The sequence below is a fragment of the Haemaphysalis longicornis genome, unplaced genomic scaffold, assembly GCF_048455015.1.
Source record: "Haemaphysalis longicornis isolate Haplotype H1 unplaced genomic scaffold, Haemaphysalis longicornis Haplotype H1 scaffold_1, whole genome shotgun sequence".
In the NCBI taxonomy this organism is placed as follows: domain Eukaryota; kingdom Metazoa; phylum Arthropoda; class Arachnida; order Ixodida; family Ixodidae; genus Haemaphysalis; species Haemaphysalis longicornis.
Window position 1 is genome coordinate 284,957,276 of NW_027526203.1, and position 19,970 is coordinate 284,977,245.

Genomic DNA, 19,970 nt, shown 5'->3' on the forward strand with positions numbered 1-19,970 from the left:
AGAAGTGAAGCAAGGAGTGGAGAAGGCAACACTTACGTGTTCACTGCATTGGGGTTCTTCTCGATAGCGTAGACGAGAACTTTCTGGTCGGCAAGCTTGGCTGCATTCAGCGTCGCCGTCACAAGAGGACCCCTCCCGGCCCCCACCACCATGACGACGCTGCGAAAAGACAAGTCATCCAATTCTAACTGGAATGAAACCCGGGACTATGCCATTACATTGAACAGAGTTATTACAAGGTGAAATGCCCGTATGGAATTTATTAGGTTTGATTGGCGATCCCCTTGCTGTTCTACCGCAGCCCTTGGTGTCAAGTACTCATGGGTGATTTCAGATGAGATCGAATAGAGGATGGGTGGCTGGCCGACCTCTTCAGTTTTCTTGAAATTTTTTTATAAGATTCCCTGATTATTCCAATGTTGAGATTCAGCAATATTTTCCCCTAGAAAATTTTTTGTCTAACTGCGAAAAATTTTGGAACACAACAAGGTGGACCCCCGCTGCTGCAGTAACAGACAGTTTTTTCGGACTCCGAAAATTTGGACTTGTTGGATATTTTGGACTTTCCCGAGGAACTGCCAGTTGTCCCATATAGAGCACTGCACGGGCCTGATTTTAAGGCCCGAGCCCGGCCCGAGCCCGCTTTGTGAAGTCCGAGCCCGACCCGGGCCCGTAACACCGAGCCCGGGCCCGGCCCGGGCTTGGGCATTTATAAGTGAGCCTAGCCCGGGCCCGGCCCGGGCCCATCGTCTCAAGCCCAGGACCGGCCCGGGCCCGTCGTCTCAAGCCCACGCCCAGCCCGGGCACGGTCTTTTTTTTTTTTTTTTTTTTTTTGAGCCTACGGAGGGCCCGCATGTGTGTGATCAGGCCTGGTCTTAGACGTTGAAGAAAATTAGTTTATTATATTTGGTCGAGTGTCTTCTTAGCCGGAAATCAGACGGAGCATCTAGTCTGTACAAGCACGCCCTGAATTGTAACGCAAAAAAAAGGGGTTTAAAAGTACACGTGGTTTAGCTCACACCGTCTGCAGTTCACGCCACATGGGCGTAATAATAGCTCGTATTCTTACACGAGAGACACCATCACCTTTGATGACCAGACTCTTGGCAACTTCGTGTGGTTGTTTCGGTCACAAGTTGGTATTAATGAAATTTCTTGCTCGCCATTTGAATCCACGAGTATGTGCGTGCGTTGAAATATTTTCCCTGGAGTGGTTGTTAAGCGGTGGCGCTTCTCTAGCACGCGAGTTTGATTTCCAGCCACAGCAGCCGCATTTAGATTGGTTCGACATCTAAAACACACGTACATACATAGTCATAGGTGCACAGCTCCAGGGTGGCTTAATTATTTCCTCCCCTCTAGGGCATTCCTTGTGATCGTATCTTTGATATGTTATACACCCAAATATAAAATCATGATGCAGTACATGAAATGTCATTAAAGTTACAGTATAGTGACTATCAGCCCTAGCATAACACGTTTTTAAAACAATGTGTACAACTAACAGCAAGAAGCGCGTAAAAGTAAACTCAGAATATTCAATTTTATGCTCTTTTCTACACTTCACGTCGGAACTATTAAGGGCCGGGCCTATGAATTCAAGCCCGAGCCCGGCCCGGGCCCATGGCGTCGAGCCCGAGCCCGGCCCGGGCCCGCGGCACTGAGCCCGGGCCCGGCCCGGGCCCGCCGATAACCGACTTCGGGCGGCCCGGCCCGGCCCGCGGGCCGGGTCGGGCCCGGGCTTTCGGGCCGGCCCGGGCCCGTGCAGTGCTCTAGTCCCATAGGACTAATGACTCACGGATTTTTCGGACTGCTCTTTTATTCGGACTGTTTTTCGTTCCCCTTCAGGTTCGAAAAATCGGTCGGCTACTGTACATGCTGCAGACATTTTTTTCACAAATAACACCAAAGCACAACAGCTAACTAAATCTGGACGTTTCCACGCGGTACTTCTCGGACCAGATTCGTACGTGACAGGTGATCTCGGCACCGCCGTCGACGGCGTCTTCCAGTCGTTTTTTCGTACACTTGCAGCGCTTTATTCGTTAAAGTAACTTTAGTTACGTCTAGCTACGAAAACATTTATGAGGGGCAATTTGTAAATTTTATGCTCATTTTAAGCCTGGTGTAAATTTTTTAAAAGTTTTGCTGCTGTCAAGGATATAAATTTTTTGCAATAAAATGTCAAATTGGGCTCCCAGTGCAATTCTGTTCTAACTTTGAACCTAAATATTACAAAAAGTACTTATATTACAACCTTCTCATTTTACTCACGTGAGCTCCTTTTCGATTTTCCTCAAATTCTCCCCAAACGCAGGCCTTTACATGTACTTGCATAATCATCAAAAACATATTGCACCATTTTGTTCCTGGAGGGCGTACAGCGCGAGAAAGGAGCCCTATCAGCCAGGCTCTCCACGCCGTACGGTAGTGGTGGTAGCGACTTCCCCCAGTAGAGATTATGTATGTTTTGTATAAAAGACTATAAAAGATCCCTTTACGAATACAATATGCGAGAATGTAATAGAAAAAATGGCACTTTTAATGTCCACGTTGGCATGATAACAAACCATCTGCACCTAATTAAGGGGGGACATGGCTCTTAAAACTATTTCTTGTCATTTTTAAGTACTCTGTAAAGCTTGTCAGCCTTGCTGCTTTTTCTCCACTGACTTCAAATATGGCACTATTTTTTTTTAGTTGGTCAATTAGTTCCCGAGATAATTAGAGGTAATTAACCATTTTTGAGGAACAACAGACAAAACTGTGTTGGTCATAAAACTAATCTTTACATTTTCCAACACTATGAACCCCGGTGAGTGCAATAAAACAATCAGTTTTTTTATGCATAGCTCAGAACTAATTTTACTTGTATATAAACGTATATAAATGTAATAACTTTGTGAGTGAGACCCCTCAACAAGGCACTTGATGTGACACGCTACAACCAGATGCTTTTTGTTTTTTCATCAGTATCAGTAACCACAACCATTTGTCAAAAATGTTGGCAGTGAGGAGAGGAGGGAGGAAGGGGTGGGGTGGGGGGGGGTGATGGCTGTCACAAGCAGCCATCTGGGTAAACCAGCGACAGTAAATCCACTCATAAACATGCGGAATAAGCATTGAAGCTGACAGAAATAAAAAACATCAGCAGTAAATCAGGAAGTTCATTGTACCAACACACCATAATTTTTCATCATTCAGCGAAGGAAGCACAGTCAAAAAAAGTAACATGACATGTCAAAGCAGCACTGATAAAAATCCACAAAACAAAATTCGCAAGAAGAGAGAAGGTACTCACATAGGGGTGTCCTTTCCAAGCTGTGCACCTTTGTCCACAAGTGCAAGGTTGATGGCCTGAAGAGAGTGAAAGAGTGACTACATATCAACAGCTAACAAGCCACACAGTAGGTGATCAGTTTGCATCCCTAGACGAGGTGATAAACAATTTTAATTTTTCTTCCCACGAACCGAAACCAAAGAGGATCATAAGTATCACGGCATACAAAACCTCGCTGACGCAACTGAACCAACACTTCTTTTCTGCTTGCTTCACAGCCTTCCCACAGCAGCGTTGCAGCCACACAAACCAATAGTGCTGTAAGCACAGCTAATTTACTAAAATTTGAGCTCTGCATGAGCTCTGCATGTTAATGTACAGGCGAAATATGCTGCGCTTCCCCTTAATCTTCGCAAGAAAGAAAGAAAAAAAAAAGAGGACGTTTTGGTGCCCAGTTTGTGTGAGTGCTCAAGGGCTTGCAGGGAATGCAGTAAAAGAATTCATCCTCAATGCTGAGGGTAAGGCTCATCTCCTTCTGCAACATAATACTTCTGTGCCTGGCTTTGAGACCTGTACGAACAGACACAGTTGAGATATCGCAGCTTCGAATGTCCTAGTGTTCCCTTGCGTCCGAGCTTTCCATGAACTCCGCGGGGCAAGAATATATAGGAGGGACAGCAAGCACGAGCGAGTGACCAGATAATGCGACAATTAAAGCCAAGGCGGACTGCAAAGCTTCGTCGTCGTGACGGTGAAGAAGGTAGTGGCACCTGATGGACGAAATGATAGCGGCCGCAGTTCATTCCATGGCACCGCAGTGAAATGTCAATTGCGGCGGCCGCACAGTTTTTTTCACCCACAACATACGAAGTTAGCTTAACCTATGGCAAGCGTTTGTGAAATTATCTGGCCGAGCTAGGAAGACTCGTTTCCCCTCCTGTCTTGTTCTTGCTCCGTGGCCCCGTCCTCATGCAGTTGCCGCAGACTTGGCAGTACTTTGCCACTAGTGTGCAAAAGACGCAACGATAGACAGCTGCACTACATGAGGATCAAGACAGGGTCAGGTGCAAGTGGAAAGCAAGGAGGGACGCCCAGCCTCATGAACAAAATTTGGCTAATGACGACAGCTTTGAGTCGACAACCATCTATCAGACCAAGCCGGCCTCCCTCTTCTCAATCTACTCCCCCAGTGGCAGTACCAACATCGTTAATCACTCAGCTCAGCAGTGCCACACGGCTGTGTTATCAAAAGGAAAGAGTAGTTGCACCACATGGTGGCTTTGCTGTTTCAGGGGAGTGAAAAGAGGCCGCATAAGTCAAAACTGCCGCACTATTATACGGTTGATGTCACATTACCGTGCTTTGCAACCTGTGCAAGCAACCAGCAATGACCAGCAAAGGACCCTCAATTCGGCTGGAGCAGCTCAACCAAGAGCACAAGATAACGACTGGCACCCGCGAGCAGTACTTCATCATTCATGCTTCTGTTCCTTATCGGGACCTGTTTTTTATCGGGATGTTTTACTGCACTGTGATTGTAATTGTAACTGCAAGGGTATGGGCGCCCAGGTAACATTGAAATGTGCTGGTCTGCATTTTCCATACTTGCAGCCAGCAAAACTTTGTGCGAAGCGACCTGTCATGAGAGCAGAGTTTGGGTTTGGGCTAGTTGGTAGCGGTAATCCATGACTTCGTGTAGCGCGAAAAACGAATGAGGACAGAAAGACGCGACGGACACAAGCGTCCTTTTGTCCTTGTTTGTTTTTGACACTACACGAAGTCATGGACTGTCCCGAGAGTCGATTGTACTCTTTTACAATCCAGAGTCGATTCTACAAGACCAGGCTACAGTGCCAGTTTCAATGCACTGCTATTACGCCAGTACTAGTCGGCGGTCAGTGAATACTTCAAGTAGAGTGGTACCATATGGCGCACCCGGGCAAACACTGTACTACCTTCCTCTTCACACAGCAGGAAGCACCACTGACGACAGTCCACACTGTTTGTGATGCCTCATCCTACAAGCAGGGTGACCCGTCCCTAAATGACGTACTGAACAAGGGGGCTAAAATAGGACTGGACCTGTAGCAGCCTCCCTTGCAGCCCAATTGCTCAGATTGCAGGCACCGGCGAGATATTTTTGCCAATCTAGATACAGCAAAGAAACAAAGACGCCCTTTGGTTTTGAAGCGAAGCTTTTAGCCTCTCACTGATGTTGTCTGTTGTCCACCCAAGACGCACTGCAGGAAAGCCAACTCTGATGATGATAATGATTGTGGGTGAAGTGAAGAAAACTTAAAACACTTCCCGCGGTCAGAATTGAACCTAAGTCCCTCACACTATGAAGCCAACATCTATCCGATTGTGCCAATTCCGGCATGTTCAAATAAGGTTGGATACAATGCAAAATTAGACAAAGTGCACCCCTCCGCTTAACGACGACGATTGCTGAACGCTAAGGAAAGCCATGGAATACCAGTATCAGTGAAGCACTAGACAGCACAATCGCAGTGAAGTAAACCGCCCCGACAAGAAACAGGTGTTCGCATAAGAGCGCACAGTCTTACGTCATACTTAACCCAACACGAGAAACATTACACAATTATACAACTCGCTTCTGGGTTGGTTCGTTTGATGTTGAAAAGCTTCACGTTCCCCCATCGTTGTTTCTACAGAAGTATTGATTTTCTCTGAACCGACAATCTTCTGTCTACAGAGCACCCAAATCCTTCCACCTTGCAGAGGTGATTGATTGATTGTAGGGTTTAACGCGCCGACGCAACGCAGGCGATGAGGCGCGCCGTAGTGGAGGGATCCGGATTAATTTTGACCACCTGGGGATCCGTGCGCCGAAATCTCGTACACACACCTTGCAGAGGTGTATGACTAGAGTACCTTTTGGCACACTGTCAAGCTCATTTTTGCCATCAACAATACTGCAGCACCGCTTAGCAACACAGAAGAAGACAAGCCCACGCATTACAGCTTGCCTTTAATGATTATTTTATGTTCTAATTAACATCCTTCTAATTAACATCCCTTCAGAAAACAAAGCACTTGCAATCTACTGAGTTGCTGTCAAAGACATCACCAATGCTGGTATGGAGCTAGGAAAATGGGGCTCCCATTGTAGTTGGCTCTGTGACAATGGAATGCTTCAGCAGCTATCTAACACTGGCGAATGGTGTTTAATCAAGGTGCTAGAGAAAAAGATCTCTTGCTCTCACCCGCTGGTACTCGTTGTACTTCACTGGATCCTTCTCGAAATTTTCATACGTCACCGTCTCCAGATTGTCCTTCAGAGGCTAGAGTAAAAAGAAAAAATGTGGGGCATTTAGATGCCACAAGTGCAACGGGGCAACCCAGCTGCCCAGTCTATCACAACACAAGCTCATCATTTTAAACACTCCAGGTAGCCAGTATGCTAAATAATGTGAACACCATTGCCCCGGCTGCAACAGAACCATACATCTTAAAGCTGTCCTAAGCCACCACTGGTGTGAAACCTATTACAAAGGACATTTTTTTCTTGAAAAGCCTCAAAATCAATCAGAGCAATTGGCAGTCATAACAAAGTCATACCTAAGAGGCGCCAGGGGCATCACTTACACCCAAAACTGACACTTTTGCTGCCATCTTGTTGACAAATCAGTGAAAACCTTCACTTCCAGCTTTTGTTCTTAGCAAAGATGTGTGAACTTTAAATTTCAAACTTGAATACAATCCCTACAGGTTAAAAAATTTGATTTGAAGTTAGTATTGCTAAAATTTAAAACTTGACCTTCGTTAAAAAAAAAAAAAAAAAGATCCTTTATGCCCTTTTTACCTCTTCCTGCAAACGTGGCCTTCAGCCGGCACACGGCGGGCATGCCTGCCTTGCGAGCTATGTCATGTCTCTACATCGTCATGCAGGCCGAGACGCGTCAGCAGGTAAGAACTATTCCTCACTTTTCCTCAGCCAGGAACCTTTCCCCTTTCCCTGTGCCCTTTGAGACATGGTGCGTGTGCTTCGCGAGAAGACCCCGAGGGGTAGCTACCAACCAGTTTGGAACAGGGCTTTTTGCTCCGAGATTGGACACCACGGGTAGACCCACATGCAGCCTTGGCCACCCCAGCTCTTATGGAACCGGTCAATGAGGCGTGCATTTGTATACTGTAGCCCATGGTCCAGTTGTTGCAACCGCTATGCACTGTACCACTCAGCCAATAAAGCCCCTGGTACATTTTGGCCATTCGGAGCCTGTCGCCGCTTTCTCGGATGTCAAACCCGTCGTGGCATCCCTGGTGCCACACCAACTCTTGGGGCATTTCGGGGGATGCTGTTGCCTACCGTAGCTAGCTGGTGGGGTTTCAGCACTGTAGCAACACCCTTTATGCCCACACTGCCATACCATCATGTGTACCATAAAACCCCCTAACCCTACAATGTATAAGCTGTTTCTTGAACTAGCATGACCATGTAATATTTTATAACCAACTTTCAGTCACGATGGCCAATGCGGCCTCACACAGGGCCACGGGATTGAACAGGTAGGCCGCTCATAATGTTTCTTTTCCACCTTTTTTATGAGTAATGCACACACCAGTCACTAGGCCGAAAGTGAACTCAGTTTTCTCAGAGCGTGCATAGGCTACCAGAGGAAATTGTTCACAGATGGCACAAATCATGCGTCATTTCTAGCAGCACCAGGTTTTTCTAACTTTGCGGTTTTGCACAAGGAAAGAGAGGGTTGAAGGACTTTGTTCAAAATTTCATTTAACCCCAGAAACAGAACCAAACTTAACTCGGCTTCAAGTCATTTTTTGCGTCCTGTAGCAAATTGAATACAACAAACCATAAAAGTGCTTCGACAACCTATTAGTCACAACAATGCTCATAAATACTCCGTTTTTCCCTCCTCTATTTCTTACTGGAACCGATTACTGGCAAGTGCTCTGTAAACTGTGAGACCGTGCAATCATTTCATGATCATATTCAGGATTTGGAATTTGTATAAAATATAAAACTCATGTGGTATTTGTTTCTGGAAAAGAGAAATCCAGCTGTTAATTATTGTCTTTATTACCTTTGTTTCTTTATCTTAATAATGTCATGACGGTTTTTTTTTCCTTTATATATTTGTGCCTCTCCGTGTGACCATGATGTATGTAATACTTCAATGTATTTTGTTTTACCACTCCTGCTTGGACCGCCTAGGTCTGCAGTATATTCAAATAAATAAATAAATAAATAAATAAATAAATAAATAAATAAATAAGTTAATATAAGAGATCCTGAATCAAGACCAGACATTTAGATTTCTGCTCTCTCTGACACCCCATATCTCAGTATCTGCAACAATTGCCAACTGTGAAGTGACAGGCACCGAACAAAAAATTTCCAAAGCAGGAAGTCCGCTCCTTTTAATGGATAGATAATGTCAGATGCGCCAGGAGCTGAAAAAAGATGGTAGTATCTGACAGTTGAAGTTTGCCTAGGCTGCTGAGGAAATCAGATGTTCACTTCTTCCTTTACTTCTATTCTTGGTCAATCCTGCCGTAGTAGCGCTCTCTTATAGCACACCTCAGGACTCTCTCACTGTCCTCACAAGGTCAGCCACAACGGCGGAGGAAATGGCTATATCCCTTGCCCTAGCCCAAGACCCCTGTCCATACACAATCCTGTCAGACTTGAAAGCCGCAATCAGAAACTTCCAAGCTGGCAGGATATCCAAAATTGCCCTCCAAATTCTATCCACAAAAACCTTCTATCCACCCTGTGGCCTTGTTGAGGGTCTCTGCACATACAGCAATAGGCGCCGATGAGGCGGCCAACCAAGAAGCTCGAGATATGGCTGCCTGAGCAGGCACTTCGTCTGTGCCTAAACATAGCCTCCCCAGCTCCCAGGATGTTCTGATCTCGTACCGAGAGATTACACAATATTACCTTCTGCCACAATTCCACCCCCCCGCACCCAAGCCTCACACAGGAGGAGGCCAGAACCTGGCATCTCCTCCAAACACACTCCTTCCTCTGCAGACCCACTGTCTCCCACTCACACCTTCCCACTTCCCCTCCTCACTCTGCGGCACCCGGGACACTCAACTATTCTCCCTGTGGGTGTGCCTGCCCTCTCCTCCCTTCCCTCCTTTCCCCAAACCCACCCCCTGGGAACAGGCCCGGCAGAGCTCGTCCCTGGAGACCCAGACGATTCCCGTCTCCAGGGACCCAACAAGTTGCAGAGCCCTCTGGGCCTCCGCCACTTCTCCCTGACCATCGCCTCCTTTAACTATATGCCTGGAACGTGAGCCGAAAACCTCCTGCCCATCTCTCTCCCAATCTCTCTTTCCACTACTGTCGGTGGCCAGCGCCTCTCGCGGCAGCCGCTCGAAACAACCCGCCTCGGCCACGGGCTCGGCGAAGCTCGCGGCAGCGGCGCGCTCTCGCTCTTGGCGCGCCGCTGCCGCGGGCTTCGCCGGGAGCAGACGATATCCAGGTACCAAGGCGATGGCTTTACGCTGTCACTTCGGCACGTATTAAATTTGCCGGTGCAACCCATCAGGACATAATTACTTTGTGGGCTGAAACAACTTCAAATAAAACATTTAAGTAGCGCGTTTATTCTTTGCGGGAAAGTCAAGCACTGTCGATGATCTAATTACGTCCACGTACCGCATGCAGATGATAATGCTCAAGCTAGGAATTTGCTGGTGCAATTTTTGATAACATAATTGTGTTTGGAGGTGGAAAAACTTCCAATAAAACAGTTTTTGGCTTTAAGTAGCGTGTTTATTCTTTACTGAGAACACGAACATTGCCGATGAACTAATTGCAACCATATCTTCTGCTAATACAACATTCAGTTCGGTGCCTGCTGACGGGTGAGCTGCCCCAAACGTTTGCATTGTGCGCTGATTGTCTCTAAGTGGCTTCAATGAACTAATTTGTGAGAGATGCGTTTTTGCTGCGTGCCACAATGCACGTCGAGTCAGACGAAGAAAGCGCCGGGCGTTTCTTTCCACGAAATACCTGCAGACAGCGGTTTGCGCGAACTGTGGCTGAAGTCAATTTCAAGAGAGGACTGGGTGCCCAACGACACGTCGAATTACTCTGTTGTGTGCAGCCTGCACTTCCGCTAGTCGGACTTCCGAGACAACGTCAAGAAGCGGTTGTTGAAGCCAGGCGCCGTACCCAGCGTGTTCAATGAACTGACGTCGTGCGCTGGGCAGACAGAAGCTAGGAGCAGAAGAGACCTCAGAATCCGGAAGCGCAAACGAGAGCCTTCATTGACTTGTGCGGAGGAGAGGCCTGCTACTGGTTTGGTACACGACGGGGACATTGCAAGCGTTGGATCGAATGAGCATGGGTCTTTCGATCTTGTGCGCGAGCTCACAGACAGTGCTCATGATCATGGAGAAGTGACTAATGCTGCAAGGAGCGTTGAGTACGCATTCAGTAGTAGTGCAAGGAACCAAGCAGCCGATGTGGTTTCTGCAGCGACAGTCCTTTCGACAGGCGGCTACCCGACCCTCGGAGTGGAAGGACACGAATCGTCGGCGACCGAGTGGTTGGGCAATGAGCCTGTGTGTCAAAAGTCTACTAACGACCCAAAGGACGGACTAGTCCAAGCTCCTGATAAAGTGGAGTACCGCGTGCGGCGAAAATCCGTTTACGCTAAGCGATCGCGCGCAACTCAGACGCTAGCGAAACCTAGCTCGTCGTTCTTGTACCTAGAGCGCAAACGATGGAGAGAGATGGAACGTGCACTTCGGCGGAAGAACGAAAGACTGACAAGAACAGTCGATGCATACAAACAGGAGCTGCAGAAGCTTCGAGACGAATCCTGTGTTGGAACATTTCTAGAAGTGGCATCTGACGCAGAGAGAGGAGATGCAAAGGCCCTGCTGCTACTGGACCAAGTAAAAAACTACAAAAAAAAGAAGCCGCAGTGGTCGGAGACAATTCGACACTGCATTGTCATTCGAAATTTGTCAGCTAAAGCCTATGAGTACTTGCGGACGGAAAACCTCTTAAGGCTACCCTGCAATAAGACACTTCAGAAGTACATCGGCACGGTATCTGGGGAAGTTGGGTTTAGTCACCTAGTTCGTTGTCGCCTCGAAGTGGAACTGCAGGGCCTTGACACGGCTCAGTCCAAAGTCTGCTCCCTAATCGTGGACGAAATGAGGATTCGGCAGAAGCTGCAGTACAGCAAACAAAGAGATGCATTCATCGGTGACGTTGACATGGGCCCCGAGCTGCAGCATCTTGTCGCGGGATCTAACGACGAAACCTTGGCAAATTCTGTCTTGTGCTTTCTTCTCTGCGGCCTGCATGCCAGGTACAAGATACCCGTCGGGTATTTCTTCACGAAAGGGTGCACTGGAGAGCAGCTTGCAGAAGTGATCCGCCATGTCATCCAGAAGACATCGCATGTCGGTTTCGATGTCATCCGCGTGGTCACCGACAACCATAGAATCAACGTGACGGCAATGCAAATTTTGTCCGGAGGAGAAGCAAGAACGTGTGCTCCATACCCTGCTGATCCCACAAAGAGCATTTTCCTTTCCTTCGACCAGAGCCATATCATTAAGAACGTGAGGTCCCAATTCCTTGCCAAAGATATGGGCGGAGAAAAGGAAATCTCCTCAAAATACCTGAAGAGAGTGTACAAAATGCAGAAAAATTTGACGGTGAAACCTATCCGCTTCCTTACACGAAAACACCTGTACCCGACGAACATTGAAAAAATGAGCGTGAGACTGGCAGTGCAGCTTTTTTCAGCTCCGGTTATAGCTGCCCTGAAGTATTTGAAAGAACAAGCAGGCCACACTGCCGACATGGAGTTCGCGTCTGCGGGACCCAGCATCAAGTTCCTTGAAGTGATGCAAAAGTGGTTCACGATTATGGACGTGAGCAACTGTCAGCAATACATTCACTGCAACAACGACGACGCGCGTCATTTCACCGACGTAGACGATGCCAGGCTCATTTGGCTAGAAGTGGAGTTTGCTGCTTACATTGAGGACCTGAAGAACTCGAGTGAACCAGACCACTTCTTAAGCAAAGAAACGTACCATGCCCTGACATTTGCCACGAAGTCAAACGTGGATTGCGTTCGCCATCTGCTCAGTGTGAAAAAGTTTCGGTTCGTCCTTACCCGAAAGATGTCTAGTGACCCCATCGAGTCCATGTTTGGTTTTCTGCGCCGAAGTTCGGGGTGCAACGACGCACTGGACGTGAAGAGTGCAATCTGCGGCCTCGAAAAGATGCTGAAGACGGGTATCGTGGCGGCTTCCACAGACAGCAACGTCCAGAGCGCAACGTCGTTCGCATCAAGCCAACTGCTCGCAGTTCAGCAGAGACGTCCCGCAAGCACGGACGTCACTGACAAGTTACTGGACACAGCAGCGCAGGGTTTGAAAGAACACTGCCTTTCAGAGAGACCATTGGTGTCTAATCCCGACGTTGCCAGCCTTGCTATGATCGGAGGCTTCATTGTGCGCGCTGCAAGCGAGCACATACCCTGCGCCGACTGCATCGCAGTGCTTCAGGGGGCGAGGAGCAGCACTCCCCATCTTGGACTGATCAACCATCAAGACCGTGGTGGACTCTTCTACCCCACACAAGAGCTCGTCAAGCTTCTGATAGGACTTCGGAGGTTTGTGGACTATGTGCTTTCGCATCGAAGGTCCATCTCGAAGCCCCTTGAAGTTTGTGTAGAGAGAACCGTCCAAGTCCTCGAAAGCCTCCCGGTCCTCAGCTGTGGCAACCAAGACCCTGCTCACCGCAGGAACCTCCTCGAACTCGTCGCCAGGAAGTTCATTAAGCCCCTTTTAACCAACTACGCTCAAGGAGCAACCGACCGAAGCGCTTCCTTTAAGCTGTTGCAGCGCAAGCCTCTGTCTCGCAAAGTGTTAAAATTGTAATGCATTTCACCAGTTCAATCACATCTATTTTGAATTATAACATAGTATTTGAACAGTTAACAACTGTTTTTCACATGTACGTATCATTCACATTTACCTAGTGCAACACTTCTAGCTTTTTTCACATATATTTTGGAGACTGTGTTTTGCTTGCTTCTCGTTTGGAATAAAGAGTGTTACTAGTCTGGGTGTGTTTCGGATACAGGTTAGTAAAGTGGTCCGGCAGACGTCTTCAAGCGCCAGTGGACGGTCACACGGGTTCGCGATGCGTCCACCCAAAGCTACCGACCACAGCCGGAGCTATCAATTATCGATCAGTAACCATGTCATCAATTTATATGCATGGCCCCATGAGAATTGAGTCGATCGTATGAAAACGAATCCCCGTAGTGCTGGCAATTAACGCCAACAATCGTGATTCGTCGAGCAGGCCTGTCATCGCTGACGATGAACACTGGGCGATCAGCTGCAGACAAGTATATCACTACCGGTATAGGACTATAAACAGCCATTTACACCGATGCTAGAACAATAATTTTGACAAACGATCATCATAATCGAAGAACACGAATTCAGTTCGCAGGAGCAATAATGAGCTCGTCTCATTAAGAAACGCCGTCAAGCAACGTCTTAAAAATTATAAACAGCTTCAAAAAGGGTTATATTTTGCTGAGAGAATATGCCAATGTTTTATAAGAGACATAAAAAATGATCAAAGGTATACATATATAGAGTCGTCCAATGTTCTCGTTGGTATACATGCATCTTATGAGGTGAAACCCGAAAAGGCCTTAACATAACGCTTGTGCATGTGATAGAATGAAATTCGATCGTGTCGGTGTCTTCGCATAGAAATGTATCCATCTGAAGGAGGGAATCAGCGAGAAATCACTATAACAGCGTTAAGCGGGTCAGTAGGTTGCGCACAAACGCGTACGATATAATTAGTTTAAAGGAATTTATCGCACCTCGAATTCTATTTTAGCCCCTGCGCTACTACTGCCGGGCCCAACGCGCGCACTATCAGAAGATGCATTTTGTGACGGAAAGCTTCGTGCGCCTCTAATGTGCACGCTAAAGTGTGCATGCGTCTGCCGGAGCCCGGCGTTTGCTATGCCGCGAGACGCGAGGTCGACACCGGACCGCCGGCCCCGCGCTGCCGCCGGCGCGACGAAAGAAAAAAAAAAAAAATACTGTCGGTGGTCAGCGCCATCTCTGGACGTCTCCCCGCAACGCGCGGCAGGCCGACTCCAATGGAAAAGCGGGCGACGTTCCGGGCATCTAGTTAAAGGAGGCGATGCCCTGACCCACCAGTGAATAGCACTCGTCGCATGAAGCATGGATATGGCTAGATTTGAACCGGATAAGCAAAAGCTCTGTTCTTGCTGCAGGTGTCTGTCAGAAAAAACACCCAGTAGAAACAGGCATCCGCCGAGCTTTCATTAAGGGGGGACATGGCTCTTAAAACTATTTCTTTTAATTTTTAAGTAAACTCTGTGAAACTTGTCAGTCTTGCTGCTTTTTCCTCACTGATTTCAAATATGGCATTATTTTTTAGTTGGCCAATTAGTTACTGAGATAATTAGAGGTAATTAGCCATTTTTGGAAGAGCAATAGACAAAACCGTATTGGTCACAAAACCGTAATCTTTACATTTTCCAACCCTATGAACCCTGGTGACTGCAATAAGACAATCAGTTTTTTGATGCACCGCGTGGAACTAATTTTACAACTCATTAAACTTCAGTGTTTGAAATGGGCACTCGAAATGGTGCCTTGCCAGTGTTGCCACCAAGGTTTAATGAGCTGTAAAATTAGTTCCAAGCGATGCATAAAAAAAAATGATTGTCTGATTGCACTCACCAGGGATCATAGGGTTAGAAAATGTAAAGATCACAGTTTTGTGACCAACACAGTTTTGTCTATAGTTCCTCCAAAAATGGCTAATTACCTCAAATTATCTCAGTAACTAATTGGCCAACTAAAAAATAATGCCATATTTGAAATCAGTGGGGGAAAAGCAGCAAGACTGACAAGTTTCACGGAGTTTGCTTAAAAATTAAAAAAAGTTTTTTTAAGAGCAGGGAACGCGGCTTCAACTTCAGAAAACTGATCAAAACAGTTTTTTTTAAAGCCACATATTTGACTTCTATGTTTTCTATTCTGTGTGTTTGCAAAGTTTTTCTGCCTAAAAGCCACAAAGTGGCATAACAAAAATACTTTTGCCAGCCGCGGTGGCAAAATATCAGCGCAAAAGGGCGGGAAAAAAAAAATTCCCCCGCATTTCCCCGAGGGGGAGAATATGAAAGTGCGAATGCACGGTTGTCGGCCCGCTTGCGGCGCTTGCGCTCGGCCCCCGCAGCCCACCGCCTCGCCGCCTTCTCTTCCATCTCTTCCATCGGGTTTGTAGTATCACGTGTACACCACGCAGTTATCAAGCCGCTATAACGCCGCTGAGTCGCCAACGCACGCCGCTGACGACGTAGTTTGAATGCGTTAAAGATATAAGGCGCGTCACTAACGCTGATATCAGCGTCGCCTCCGTGGCTTGGTCGGTAGAGCGTCGCGCTGCGGCCGCAAAGTCCTCGGATCGAAACCTGGCGCCGGATGCTGTTTCTTTTTTAAATATAGAGGAGCACTGCGGACGCCAACGCCGCCGGCGGTGGATGGTTTGGGGTCGCTTATAAAGTGCATTCGCACTTAAAAAAAAAAAAAAACTGCAATTTTCGGAGCACCGTATCTCTGCAATGGTGCCACTGGGCCATTTTGGTACCATTAGATCGCCCGAATGATCCTCTTTCCGGTTCAGGTTGTCTCTTTTATCTTCGTTCATTCCCAAACATACAACAAAAAGAAAAGGGACGGCGCACAAACGAAGCTAGAAATAGATTCTGAAGCGCAATTGGCCCTCCAATCGGAGCGCACTGGAACGGCCCTTCTGACTGGGTGTCGCTGTGGCAACGCAAAATTGCGTAATGCACGTTTCACGGATGTTATCGCGATGGGAATGCCTGAGATCACAAGCCAGATTACGGGAAGTTGCGTGGCTCGAAAAGCGGAGGTCATCGAACGCTTCATGGTGCACGTGACTTTACCTCTAAGGGTGAAATGTGGTGTGCGCCCTTGTGATAGCGGTTCGAAAAGTGAAATTTTCATCTGGTTTGCGATGTTTACACGCTTAGTTATTGTTATGTTTGGCAGTAGGCTCGCTAGCTTTGGGAAAGACACTGCCGACGCGTTAAAAGCTATGGCGCGCACGGCATAGGTGCTGCCCGTCAGAGCATCATCGCCTTACTGCGCAACCAGATACGATTTCTCCCCTTCTCTCTGCTTATCAGTGTTTTTCAAAGCCATGTTGTCGCTCTGCTCCTTTCTTTGCTAGGGTGCCTCGATTTCAGCGCCGCTGTACAGGGTGGAGACACCCTTTGCACGGCCGTCCCATTCCGCCGCTATTTGGTCAAAGTGCTCAACGCATAGTTGTTTTTGTTTCCCACAAGACCCAACAACGCGAAATAGATAAGATGATTCCAACTTGGCGAGAACCATGTTGCAGAAAAAATTATAACACGGTCTTGCTACAGTGACTTGCTGCAGCGGCGAGGGAGTGACCCGAGATGGCAACGCCAACGTATACTTGACTCCACCATGTAGGGCGGACGTGTGAATCGAGGCACCCTATTCTTTGGCACCTTTGTTTTCACCGCCGCCTTGTACTATCGTTCGTTTCACTTGGCCTTGGCAGTTTCACACACTCACCTTTCCCCCCTTTATATTAGCTCGACCCCGTCAGCCCTATCTCGAGTGTGCGAGGTGCAGAGCTGGCGGCTATAAATATTGCATGGTGCATGGCTGGCGGGCTAGTGCAGACGCTACAGAGAGGGGGGGGCTCCAAAGTAGGCACTTTATTTTTAGAAACTTAAGATTTCAGTTAGGAGTTCACAAATTACGCAAGAATGTGCTAAATATAGTCATTTAAATAAGTTCTTAGCCCACCTGTTGCACAAGACCATCTATTAAGCCGGCATTTCCCCCGTACCACAATGATACGACACCCCGGTCATACAACGCTTTTGCGAGTCCCTTGAATGTCGTATTATTGGGGTTTCACCGTACTCAGACATAGCAAAGGCATCTTTGCCTTTGTCTGTCCCAGTAAACAAGGGCCGAACGAGGCCCTGAACTCACTTGCAGCGGCACCTGCAGAAAGTCTTCAAAACCTCTGGCAAATTTCTCCACGGGGTCTTCCTCAGGCATATTCTGCAGAACAAGCAAACAAGGCTTAATTTTTAATCCTAAACCTAGGAGGGCTGCACAATACTTTACACTAGCTGATGATGTAACATGCACAGTCACCTGCAGACTTCACACAAATGACGGGAAGCACGGCTGGGACTGCCACCGGTGCTTTTGCAGCTACAGTGATCAGGTATGCTCTTGGTATGCTTACAGCGGCTAGCGATAACTGGGGCACAGATCACTTTTTCAACGGGGACATTTTGCTCGCAGATGCAGCCTTTGCACACCCCAGCAACACGTTGCAGGTTTCTTACTGCAGAAACCACAGTGCTCGTAACATTTATTTCGCTGAATTAGCAGTCAATGGATTAAACTCACATGGCACACCAGCTCCAAAAGCCTAGCGTGAAATTTCAGGCTCCCACAATTAGCAACATGCAATGTGCTGCTTGGTTGTGTGAGGCCGCATCCACGAGAAAAAAATGTAGAAAGGCCCCGTAACAAGATCACTTGTCTGCATGCTTCTTGGGCACAGGCAAAAGAGCGATTAAAGCAACCTGCACACCAACTATTGTCAGCTGTTGCTAACCCTACTGAGAGCACTAACTCACACCTGACAGCCATCAACTTTTGGCACTGGCGGAAGTCCAAGCCAGGCATTCTGTCATTTGTCCTAAGTCTGTGAGCGACTAACAAAATCCTGCGCACACGAGTGTTCCTGCATTTCACCGTCATCACACATGCAACCTTTGCAGTTGGAATTTAACTTTCCCAAAAAGCTACGCACCCTTCACTCACGAGAGGATAGCACCAACTATGGGATGCCTGTGCCGTAGAAACGGATCATGGAATTGACGTGAATTGTGTATGCCGTATTTGAATATTTTGAATATAAGGCGACATTTTTTTTTTTAATTCGTAGTCTCATAAGTTATACACCACAGTACAGCAATATTGCGATTTTGGTGACAGTTTTGGTTTCCGCCTTTCAACCATTTTCAAGCTTCCAAAGAGCCCGATAACACTGTTGAAAATGTAACAAAGAAATTTCAAATAAAGCGTATAAAATTTTACACACTCAGGTTGCAGATATTAATTACAGAGTTTCGGCAGCTGCAAGTGTATTGAATAGCTCGAAATACAGCAGACACCATGGTAGCAGACGCCTTCAACCATGTCAACAAGCTGAGTCAGCAGTAGCCGCTTCAATTCAGTAGTAGCCACACAGCTTGTAAACAAGTAGGGACGCCATTTTGCATTTTTTGTTGAAGTGCTTGGATCCCCTGCGGCAAAATTTTCTTTCTGTTGGCTTGTTTCTTATTTACGCAACCAGCACAATGGCGAGTCGTCACTGAGAACTCTGCACAGTGGGTCGAAAGTTTGGCGTTTCAGAAAACAACATGTGTCATTGGTGCAAACAGAAGACGTCATTCTTGGCCTGTGCAGCAACGAGAAAGGCTTTCCGTGGCTTGCGAAAGGGAGTGTTTCCCAAAGTGGAAGAAGTGCTGACGGACTTTGTCAAAGACAGAAAAGGCCGCGGTTTGGCCATTACTGCCGACATCGTGCAGGTGAAGGCACACAAAATCGCGGGAGAGTGTAGCATCCCCGCTCTCAAGTTCAAAGCCATCTGGGCTGGGTGCAGAAGTACATGAAGAGGGCCAGGTATTCCTGGTGTACCTCCGTGATGCAGAAGTTGTCTGAAGACTATTAAAAAAAACTAATTTCTTTTCAAAGATCTGTTATGGGCCTGCGACGCGACCACGACTTTCTACTCGGGAAAATTGGCAACGCTGACAACACTCCAGATTTTTTTGTTTACATGCTGTCGGCTCAGACCACTGATGAGAAGGGCCTTCATTCTGCAGTGGACCTAGTGGGCTGTTGATGATGAATTCACTGTCACGACCATTACCAAATGATGGCAATAAATACATGTACCCTTGCCTAACCATGAATAATGTGCTATAGCTTATCTAGTCATCTATCTTCACGGAGTAGAATGGCACCTCTTTTTTTTTTTCAAAAGCAATGAATTCTATAGTTACTGAAATGGCACATACTTACATTGAACAGGTACTTCAGGTACTGATAATAGTACCTCATCTCTCCATGATGGCAGCCCCCATCAACTATCACCTGGCAGTCAAGCTGTTGAGTGAACGAGATAATGCAAGCAAAACATTTAATCAGACTACAGCACTTACGGCATAAGGCTATTTCGTGAACATTTCATTTTTATGTTTTCATTTTATAGCTTTCATCGATTCTTAATGGCCTAAAAATCCCGAAACAGCACTTAAAACACTTGAAAGCACGATAATTCATTACATAGAATGGCCTGAAAATCATCACTTTTGGTTCATATTGCTTCGAGCACTGAGGACGCGAATGACAGAACCACGCCATGACCTTACCATTTTGTGAAAATGTCACAACGCTGCGGACTAGGCTGCCTGGAGGCATTTAAAAGCCTACCATTGCAGCAGATATTTGACTGATTGATTATAGGGTATAACGCGCTGACGCAAAGCAGGTGATGAGGCGC

The 19,970-nt window shown here is 47.1% G+C and overlaps 1 protein-coding gene across 1 annotated transcript in view; it reads right to left on the bottom strand.

Annotated features, from left to right (window-relative positions):
- Positions 1 to 19,970, bottom strand: part of LOC144147037 (protein arginine N-methyltransferase 5-like) — a 77,276-nt gene that overhangs the window by 14,453 nt on the left and 42,853 nt on the right. Inside the window, exons 7-11 of the mRNA XM_077679068.1 lie at positions 19,490 to 19,573; positions 17,375 to 17,446; positions 6,508 to 6,585; positions 3,302 to 3,357; positions 37 to 159 (exon numbers count right to left, since the gene is read on the bottom strand). Coding sequence (XP_077535194.1) covers positions 37 to 159; positions 3,302 to 3,357; positions 6,508 to 6,585; positions 17,375 to 17,446; positions 19,490 to 19,573 — 413 coding nt within the window. The remainder of the gene's footprint in view (positions 1 to 36; positions 160 to 3,301; positions 3,358 to 6,507; positions 6,586 to 17,374; positions 17,447 to 19,489; positions 19,574 to 19,970) is intronic.